General features: G+C 41.0%; 1 protein-coding gene across 1 annotated transcript; it reads right to left on the bottom strand.

Moving 5' to 3' along the window:
• Positions 1–607: 607 nt before the first annotated feature.
• On the bottom strand, positions 608–9,527 carry LOC100492139 (up-regulator of cell proliferation). The gene is made up of 3 exons (XM_002941477.5): positions 9,401–9,527; positions 7,503–7,798; positions 608–5,656 (listed from the first exon to the last, which is right to left on the bottom strand). Exons 2-3 carry the CDS (start codon positions 7,777–7,779, stop codon positions 972–974), a joined length of 4,962 nt encoding a protein of 1,653 aa, XP_002941523.3. The 5' UTR covers positions 7,780–7,798; positions 9,401–9,527; the 3' UTR covers positions 608–971.
• Positions 9,528–10,688: the final 1,161 nt, after the last annotated feature.

Below are 10,688 nucleotides of genomic sequence, written 5' to 3'. Positions count from 1 at the left end.
ACAGCGGGGTATTTATATAAACTATAGTAGGGTTTCTGTAGCAAACACCCCAGCTGTACCGGTGCAGGAACAGCTGCCCCGGGGCTACACAGCGGGGTATTTATATAAACTATAGTAGGGTTTCTGTAGCAAACACCCCAGCTGTACCGGTGCAGGAACGGCTGCCCCCGGGGCTACACAGCGGGGTATTTATATAAACTATAGTAGGGTTTCTGTAGCAAACACCCCAGCTGTACCGGTGCAGGAATGGCTGCCCCCGGGGCTACACAGCGGGGTATTTATATAAACTATAGTAGGGTTTCTGTAGCAAACACCCCAGTTGTACCAGTGCAGGAATGGCTGCCCCCGGGGCTACACAGCGGGGTATTTATATAAACTATAGTAGGGTTTCTGTAGCAAACACCCCAGTTGTACCAGTGCAGGAATGGCTGCCCCCGGGGCTACACAGCGGGGTATTTATATAAACTATAGTAGGGTTTCTGTAGCAAACACCCCAGCTGTACCAGTGCAGGAATGGCTGCCCCCGTGGGCACTTGGTGTTGACGTTTGCCTATCACTTCTACAAACCCAACTGAAAAGTCATTACAGAATAAAACCATATGCAAAGTACTGTATCATTTCATTTTATTCAAATTTTCTAATCGAAAGTGCTTTGAATTTGTATGATAATTGCTTTAACAAGATCTTTAATTAGAAACATAATTTCATACAAACCTACAGCCTATACTGGAATGGCAGTATTTCCTTTGGGATCCTAAATATTTAGTAAAATTATTATCAAAAATTCTATATTAATAAAATTATTGTATATGGGATAAATCTAGAATCCAGAACATGTGGAATCTTTAAAAAAAAATGATTTTAGTATCATAGATTTATACAGTAAATGGGGCTAAATTAAGACTGTCTGGCTTTCATAGTATTCCCAATAACAGGTTTCTCTTCCCATAATTGTATGAAGCTGACGTAGTTTACTTTATATTGAATGACTCCTTTAGGCTTTGAAATGCCATTTCCTCTGTTATGCGACACCATAAGTCAGGCAGATCTGCTGGGTTCGCTTCATATATAGATGCAAATTCTTTATTAAACTGAACAAAGATATATTTCCAGTAGTCGGAGGCTGTGATGCTGGCGTCAGGCTGAATGGCCCAGTCTGGGTAAACGGAACGATATTCTTTGTAAGGGTGCAATGTACAGTTTGTGGCAACATTTACAAATTTTTTATCAGCGATAACAGCAGAGGAACATATTTCTGTGTTTAGTTTTATCCCGGCTATGTGAATGCCTCCTATTAATCCTTGAGGCCGATGGACAGAGGCAAAGTGCTCCTTATGGTCAGTACCTCCTGCCTCACAGGGGACCTTGCAGAAGGGACATTGCTTCCCACAGCCAAACACTCTCTTAAATAACTCATCTTCAGGTTTTACTGTGACTTTGCCGAGTATGGACTCTATAGAGGAAAAGTCTGCTATGATGTGATTTTCAATGTCTTGGAGAAAGAATTCAATGTCTTTTGCAAACTGCTCGATATTAGCTTTGTTTTCAAAAATGATCAAATTCATCTCATGCTGGGGAATAACTAGTTTATTGTTCAACCTGCCACAAAAGCATTCCAAAAAATCGGAGACGGTCGAGAACTTCAGTATGTCTTTGTCTCTAAGAACTGTGAGTATCTCCTTATGGATGTTGGTAAGAATATTTGCTTTCATGTCTCGTAAGGGTTTTGGATCCTTATAGGTATCTAAAATATATTTTTGTATCCATTTCTTGACAAAAATCTCATATTCATTTATATATTGTACAAATGACATAACTTCTTTATCCTTTAGAAGTTTCTCAAGCACGGTAAACTGGAAAAATGTCCGGCTACTAAATTCTTTGGTGGCTCCGCTGTATATAATAGCCTCAACGATGTCCAATCCCAGTCGCTGGTTAACATAGTTTGTTATTGCAGGCTTCAGGCAGAGCTCATAGAACTGTCTTGCTCTGCTCTGAGATTCATCCTTCTCTTGATAAATGCTTTCAAATGTTGCCAAATATCCAAGTTTTAACTTTCCCATACATAACACAGGGTCATTCTTTTGGATGAAGTCATTATGGAGCTTCTGAAACCTCGGGGCTGCTTGCCCCAAGATATGGAGTTTCAGATCCAACGCAAACTCATGGGTAATATGATTGCTTTTAACTTCTTCTTCCCTGAGCCCGTCACTGATGATATTGAGTAATTCCAGGCAATACGTCCCATGATAGTCGTCTCTTGTACCTATTTTTTCTGTTACATAATCAGAGCACATTCTGATTATAAAGGAAGCAAAGTCTTTTATTTTGATAATATTTTGTTCCTTGTCTTTTTCTGAATCCTGTTTTAGGTCTACATGCTTCTCTTTGACCTCAAATTCACATTCACCAAAGTCACCTAAACTTGTTACACTGAGAACCCTCTTAGTGATAAAACTCCCTCTTTTGTTCATGTCCCGGTAAAGTTCCAGGAACATTTCCTGACTGATATTTCGTTTATCTAAACCGATTCTTTGTAAGTCGGATAATGTATTTTCCCACATATCTTCAAAAACTTGTCTTACTTTTGCATTGCTGAATTGATGTTCATTTTGTCTCACTTCTTCCAGGAGGCAAGTGACTTTCTCTTCTATTGTTTTTTGATAAGTGTTTTTAATGCCCTCCAACTTATATTTCCCTTTCTGGATTTGAATCACCTCGTCAATCTTTGTTGTTACGGAATTTTCCAACTCATTCCTGAGACACAGCACACATTTGGAAAATTCTTCTCTGTACCTCTCAATTAGATGAGCATTCTCCGATCTGCTATCAAAATAGGTATCTAACAAATTCCTTACACGCTTTTCTTCTTCTCCAAGAACAGAATGCAGATCATGGAGATAATTTGCCTGCAATCTGTCTGTTGGATGATTCTTGATTATTGTCTCTGTCTTGAGTAGCCAAGTGTGAACCTTTTTACGGAAGTCCCATTCCCATTCAGAGTATTTAACTGAGAGCTGTTCGTATGCTTCAGCCACCAGGGTGTTCCTAAAGTTGAAAATGAAATTCTCATATTTCACAGATTTCCACAGGCTTTTTATCCATTCAATAAATTCACCAATATTCTGTGGGTGATTAATACTTTTGTTTTGTGCCATCAATTCAAACAAGTATTTTTTTAGTTCATGAATATGGTCACTGTAGCCAGCATCTACAGAAGCCATGGGTGGGGCACCATTCCAAAGGCCAGGAATGTACCAGTTGTCTTTTTCAAGGTCATATACCATGATATCACTAAAATGTGTGATTCCACTCTTTTTTTCCATGGTTGCTGCTACTTTTGTCATTTTATCAAGCTGTGTCAAGAGTTTACTTTTGTCTCTCATGTTATTATCATTAGCAGAAACATCACTCACATTCTGATGCACAAATTGACACTTGGGTTTCTTTTCTATTTTGTTCATCCTAAGGAAAGCGTGGATTGAAATTTGTAAAATGTCTGTCATTTCTGCTGTATTTTCCATAGCCATATTGATTATAGTGATATCACTGAGCCCAACCACTAGAGTTGCCAACTCATTGTCATGTTCATTGCTGTCCTCCAGAGAATATAGGTGCTGAGCCTTTAGACCTTCAGTGTCTATTACCACAATAAGCTCACAACCAAGGTGTTCCTGGAAGTCTTCTTTTACTTTTATCAGTGTCATGAAGGCTCCCCGTGTGCATCGACCACTGGACACAGGGAACTGCAGCCCAAACATGGTGTTCAGGAGGGTGGATTTCCCTGTGCTCTGCACTCCCAGCACTGTGATTACTCTCATTCTACATTTCCCTCCTGTTTTGTTGTTTAAGTCAGCCAGAACATCAGTAATCCATTGTAGAGGGATGTTGGAGGCATCTCCATCTATCAGCTCCAATGGGAACCCATCCAGCAGCAGATCAGCAGCAATTCCTGGGAGTTTACTGAATTGTCTTTCATCTGGTTTGATTTTTCCTTGCTTCACTATGGAACATTCTGCCTCATAAAACTGCCCCATCACACGGAGAAAATGTTCTACTCCCAAAGAACTGTCAGATATCTGTTGGTCAATTAGCTTTAGTTCATTCCCATTATCCTGGATATTTTCAGCTTTAGGTGTACATTTTAGCCTGTATTCAGCTTTCAATTTAGATAGAGTGTTTCTAGAAAGTGAATCGAGTGCAAATTTCATCCATTTCAGGAAATAATGTCTCTCTTCTTGGGACAAATGTGCAATTGCATTTATAAATTTCAACACCCCCCCAGGTAAATCATGTTTGTTCTGTTTCCTATGCAACTCGAAGCACTGATCTATCAGCTGAGATCGGTATTCTTCTGTATTTTTGCCTCCTAGTTTTCTCATTCTGCACAATTCCTTCTCTATCTGGGCCACTTGCTTCCACAGATCCCCTTGTAGTTGAATTGTTTCTTTCTTATATTGTACCACATCTTTTATCTCTTCAGTTATTTCTGTTGCATACATTTTTGCTTTTTGGCATTCCCTAAAGTTCTCATCCACATTAATTTTTAGTTTGGAGGCTGTGTGTGAAGCTTCTTCCAGCTTTATTTTCCGACAAGTGTTCAATAAACGTTTAATAATCTTTTGAATGCTCTGCACCAGGTTTGTATCATTATCATTTCTGCCCTTAATCAGTACGTTCCCTTTATCAATGTTTAGCTCAGAGAGCAACTTTTTTAAGTATTCCACTGTCTCTTTACAAAGAGTTTTGTTACTTTGTGTAATGATGAAATAGACAATAGTGTTAGATTTACCATATTGGGTCAACAACCTAAACTCTCTCTCATTAATTTCCTCAGCAAATACAAACACTGCTGCCGAGACCTGGGTTAGGAAGCTGAACTGGGTCTCGTTGCCTTCAATGTCTCCACGCAAGTTAGTAAGTGCAATGGGTTCTTCAAAAATATCTAAATTTTTTCTTCCAGTTGGAAAATACCAGGCTATTTCCACTAACCCATTAGAAATGTATCTCATATGGTTCCCACCCTCCATATTTCCATGAATAAAGAAGTCCTGGTACTGCTGCCTAGGACTGAGCACTTGATTCAGAATTTTAGATTTTGATATCTTGCTTTTTTCCAGTCTTACAAAAGAAAACAGGGGCAATTCTATATGAACCAGACTTTCTTCTTTGAATCCTTTCTTCTCTGCCAAAGTGTGAGGTGTCCAGCATTTCACAATGTCTCTCATTGCCCACAGCTTGAAGGTGCAGTTTGGTACATCCCCAGCAGGGAGCAGCAGTGGGAGAGCAAACTGGCACAGGGACATTTTTGACAAAATATTTTGTTGTAAAATATTATCTGAACAGTTTAGTAGAACACATAGAATATCAAAAGGATTGAACAAATCAGAATTCTCATCTTGAGCATTACAAGTGAGAAGATCAAACAGATCCATCATAGGATTCTCTGCATCTGCCCGTGGAGTTTGTGTGATCGATACATTTCGTGCACTTCTGTTCAACGCTGCCAGTTTCCTTAAGAGAATCCAGGGCAGGTCTTGAACAGTCAGAGGGTCACATTCATTCAGGTTCTCCCGGCCAATGTTCTGGATGTCTCTCAGAGTGAGCTTTGAGGTTTTGTGTTGTTTTATCATCTCAGTTAGAATATTTCTTTTTTCTGTGAGAAGAAAGCAAAGTTATTTGGAAAGAACATTGTTATTTCAATCATTTTGTGAAATAATCTGGCAAAGGAAATTGTATTAAAACCATTGGTCTACACATAGTAATTCTATTTTACCATAAATAGATATCATTTTTATAAGAAGCTGACTTTATAGCATACAAAGAGAACTCCTAAGGTGGTCATTCACAGGAAGATGTGTCTATGTATAGGGCCAATTGACAGCCTGTGTGATTGATATCTTGCCAATAAAATTATCCAGATATTAATCAGGAAGGTTTGAAAACCCCATTGGACAAGGACCCCATTGGCACAGTGATATGGTCCTTGTTTGGAGGTTCTCTGTAGGCCTTACTTTATGATCCGAGGGATAATGACTAGATCAGCCTGATTTGGCACAACATGTATGTGGGCAAATCAGGTCCAAGGGGTGTGTTTACTAAGAATGGAGATAAATATCAACGGTGATGTTGCCTGTAGCAACCAATTAGGTCTTTGCTTTGATTTCTAACTTGTAGGTGACTGTTCAAACCTTATTGCTTATTGGTTGCTATGGGCAACATCACAGGAGATTTTTATCTCCAACCTTAGTAAACATGCCCCTGTATCCGCTCATTTGGTGACTTGATGCCAAATGAGCATATCTGACTGTGTGTGGTCACCTTTACTGTTGCACCTAATGAAGTATTTACACTCAATCCAGGATTAGGGTAAGGATTCAGCTGAATTCCAACACTATCTGCAGGATTCGAATGAGGCCAGTTGCTTAGCGCTTACTGTATATACTCGAGTATAAGCCTAGTTTTTCAGCACCCAAAATGTGCTGAAAAAGTCACCCTCGGCTTATACTCGAGTCGGGTGCCATGTGTCCCTCCAGACTAGCACCCTCTGTCCTTTGTGTGCAAATTAGGCCACCCGCAACCAGACCCTCCAGTGCCCTGGCCTAGGCTCCCACTAGCAATATTTATTCCCCCTTACGTGTCCTCTGGGACTGGGTCTGCTGCCAGTTTGCCAATGCGCAATGAGCGTGTGGTAGCACTCATATTGTTTTTGTTGACTCTCTTCATTTACAGAGCTAGTTTACGGTTTTTCTTTGAATTCAATATTGAAAAATATATACCCCACTGATGCCTCAATTAATGTAATTTACTGGTTTTTATTTTGATTATTGACACTTAGCAGTAGCGGCTGCATTTCCCACCCTAGGCTTATACTCGAGTCAATACGTTTTTCCAGTTTTCTTAGGTAAAATTAGGTACCTCGGCTTATATTCGGATCGGCTTATACTCAAGTATATATGGTAGTTAAACTAAGTCCAAATCTTAAAAAACATGTTGCTTCCAACTCTGGACAACTGAATGTTTCAACTTTCAGATAATGTTTTTTTTTTTATTCAAGTCGTCTTTTTAAATTGCAAATTATAGTCAGATTTGGCTCAGTATTTGCAGAGGATTTGATATTCAACTAAATCCACCAATTATAGATTCACTGCCCCCATAAAACCCTTTTATCTCCAAGTCATATGCCTGAGCATAATAGATAATGGGGGGAAGACTTAATGGCATGGGTGGGGGCCTCTGCAACTGGGGTGCTGGGCCCTTGGGTGACGGCCCCTGTTGGGCCCCAAACACCCCAATTTCATGCTAGTAACAGTTTTTAAAAAAACAAACACATTAAAATCATGCAACTGATTAATATAGCACAAACTCCCATATGATGGGCAAATTTTTCAGAAAACCAAAACCGGACAGATTGGCCCATCACGATGCATCAGTGCAATAATGTTGGCACCATAGTTACCACTGTATTGAAGTAACGTAGCTAATAATGATATAATACTCACTTTCACTCTCCAGCAGTTCCATTAGCCCCGGAAATCTCGGCGCCATTTTCTGTAGGTGACCCAGGAATAGCTGCCAATCACTTTCCCCTCTCTGTAGCACATGATCTAAAATCTGTTGGACTTGTTCTACTGGGTCTTCAGCCTCATACAGAACTTTATCATTCTCAGTAATGGATTCTACTTCATGAACCAGATCGTCTACTTTATTCACAAAGATGTCAGTTAATTTAGATTTCAGATGGTTTATAGTGTGAGAAGCTTCTCCGGTAGGTTCCATTATTTTTATGACATACAACCTAAAATTATAAGGAAAGAGTCATGTCACATGACTAATCTTTAAAGGGCACCTACAAATGGAAAACTGTTTACCTCACTGGTGTAAATTAATAGAGCCCACACTCTGGTTGGGGGAAACAATACCATTTTGTGCAAAAAATGCCCCTAACGGGCACTATGCCCCCAGCAACAGGAGGGGCTCCCAGTGTGGGCAGCCATGTTGTATCACTAACATGCAAATGGCACTTAGTGCCCCAGTTTGCTCATTATGTGCCTGTGGGTGAGACCCAGCCCTCCAGGGCCAATTAATATGCAACATAATCCTGAACAAAAGCTTAATTACAGATGCAAAATAACTGACCAATGAGAATGTTGATTCCAAGCACTAAGAAACTATTAACTCGTGGGCTCTGTTAACCCGTATTTTGGTGCCCTTTATTCAGAATAACAATACAGTATATAAAAGTCAATTATATGATCATTTTCGGCTGATGTCACACTGGGCTGACCTGAAGGATATACCCTACCTACAAGCTCCAGTTCCCCACTGCCTGTGGGAAGGAGAATCTTGCCTTGCCAAAGGGGAGAAGCTGAACCCTGCTCCATTGTTTCATACATACAAACAACTGTAACATATATATTAATGAATGCCCATTAGAAAGTCATGTAGAATAAAATTTGCTTTCTCTAAGTTTGAGTGGATTTACCCTTTATTTCTTGAGATCCCAACTGTACAGAGATAAATGCTGGGACAGCCTGTTGTGCCTACATATTAATTCATGGGTGTGTGGCCCTCCAACATTTAATCAGTCAATAAAGGCTCTCTCTATTTACAGTACACAGTGTTATATTTAGAAACCAAAAGAAATCCATGTGAACGATTCTGGTCACTAACAAAGCAGAGCCTTGTAACAGAAATAAAGAAGAAAATGAGCCCCCTTGCTTATTAATTAAAGGGGATATAAAACCTGCTACACTGTGCGGCTCAACCCAACGTTACTCAGCTGTTGCTGGACTACAAATCCCAGAATAATGTAACATATAATGAAGGGTGAGGCATGCTGGGAGCTGTAGTCCAGCAACATCAGGGTTGTATTCTTAAAGCAATATTGCACAATAAAACTTTCCCAGCTCTCTAGGGCCCGCATTGGCAGCATTGAAATGCAAAAGAATCCTCCAATGAGAATCCCAGCTGATCTGTATAAATCTGGCTCCCTGTTCTCTGTTCCTGCAATTGGAGTTGGGAGCATTAAGCACAGTTTCCCAGCACTGAACAAGTCTGTCCCTTTATCCCCATGTCTGATTCCTGTGCCATATAATGACGGGAAAATGACATCATTATCTCTATATGTAAGGTACCAGCAAGGGGCCTGACACAGTGCTGGGAATCAGCATTCTCATTGGTTAATACTTTAGCATTTATTATGCAATTTTTCATCAGTAGAAGTCTCATTAGTGAATTTTCTTGCATCTATAATTATGTTTATAGGCAACTTCTATAGCAAAACTAGGGGGCGCAGTGGGACAGCATCATGGCTGGGTTTACAACCCCTTTCAATGAATTTATCACCTTTCACAAGTATCTACATTTAATATTTTCTGTGCAGAATTAAACCCGTTACCTCCATGCAGGGAATGATTCCTCCACACAGCCCCGGAGACGTTCTCCCTTACTTATTCTCCAGTATGGTGTTCAGCTCAGACGTGTCTATATGAAATACAGCAGGTAAGGGAAAACATCTGAGCCATAAAGGCAACACAATTAACTTGCTTTCACTTTCACTGCCCTGTTACTGGAACCTGGATTTTCTATACCCTGTGTAAATAGGCGTGTGGTGCACTTAGGGAACCTGTTCTGCAACATCAGCTAACAGAAACGGCATCATTTACAGGAAAAACCCAAGCACCTTCTTCCAATATTAGTGGAAGAATAGGAAAATTACACAAATGCGGGGCTGGGCAGCTTATAGGAACAATAACACCAAACATTAAAATGTATCAAAGTAATTTGAATATAATGTACTGTTGCCCTGCGCTTCCACCAGAAACCCTACTATAGTTTATATAAATACCCCACTGTGTAGCCCCCGGGGCAGCCATTCCTGCACTGGTACAGCTGGGGTGTTTGCTACAGAAACCCTACTATAGTTTATATAAATACCCCGCTGTGTAGCCCCGGGGGCAGCCATTCCTGCACCGGTACAGCTGGGGTGTTTGCTACAGAAACCCTACTATAGTTTATATAAATACCCCGCTGTGTAGCCCCGGGGGCAGCCATTCCTGCACTGGTACAGCTGGGGTGTTTGCTACAGAAACCCTACTATAGTTTATATAAATACCCCGCTGTGTAGCCCCGGGGCAGCCAATCCTGCACTGGTACAGCTGGGGTGTTTGCTACAGAAACCCTACTATAGTTTATATAAATACCCCGCTGTGTAGCCCCGGGGGCAGCCATTCCTGCACCGGTACAGCTGGGGTGTTTGCTACAGAAACCCTGCTATAGTTTATATAAATACCCCGCTGTGTAGCCCCGGGGGCAGCCATTCCTGCACCGGTACAGCTGGGGTGTTTGCTACAGAAACCCTACTATAGTTTATATAAATACCCCGCTGTGTAGCCCCGGGGGCAGCCATTCCTGCACCGGTACAGCTGGGGTGTTTGCTACAGAAACCCTACTATAGTTTATATAAATACCCCGCTGTGTAGCCCCGGGGGCAGCCATTCCTGCACTGGTACAGCTGGGGTGTTTGCTACAGAAACCCTACTATAGTTTATATAAATACCCTGCTGTGTAGCCCCGGGGGCAGCCATTCCTGCACCGGTACAGCTGGGGTGTTTGCTACAGAAACCCTACTATAGTTAATATAAATACCCCGCTGTGTAGCCCCGGGGGCAGCCATTCCTGCACCG

Source organism: Xenopus tropicalis, chromosome 9, assembly GCF_000004195.4.
Source record: "Xenopus tropicalis strain Nigerian chromosome 9, UCB_Xtro_10.0, whole genome shotgun sequence".
Lineage (NCBI taxonomy): Eukaryota > Metazoa > Chordata > Amphibia > Anura > Pipidae > Xenopus > Xenopus tropicalis.
Note: the sequence above shows the minus strand (reverse complement) of the source record. Positions and strands in the feature narration are given on the sequence as shown.

What these genes read in the sequence shown, in the direction of transcription:
- LOC100492139 (XM_002941477.5), bottom strand. Translation starts at nt 7,779, where the DNA reads ATGGAACCTACCGGAGAAGCTTCTCACACTATAAACCATCTGAAATCT. An exon ending in GGAACTGCTGGAGAGTGAAA is followed by an intron (nt 5,657 to 7,502) that starts GTGAGTATTATA and finishes TTCTTCTCACAG; the next exon opens with AAAAAAGAAATATTCTAACT.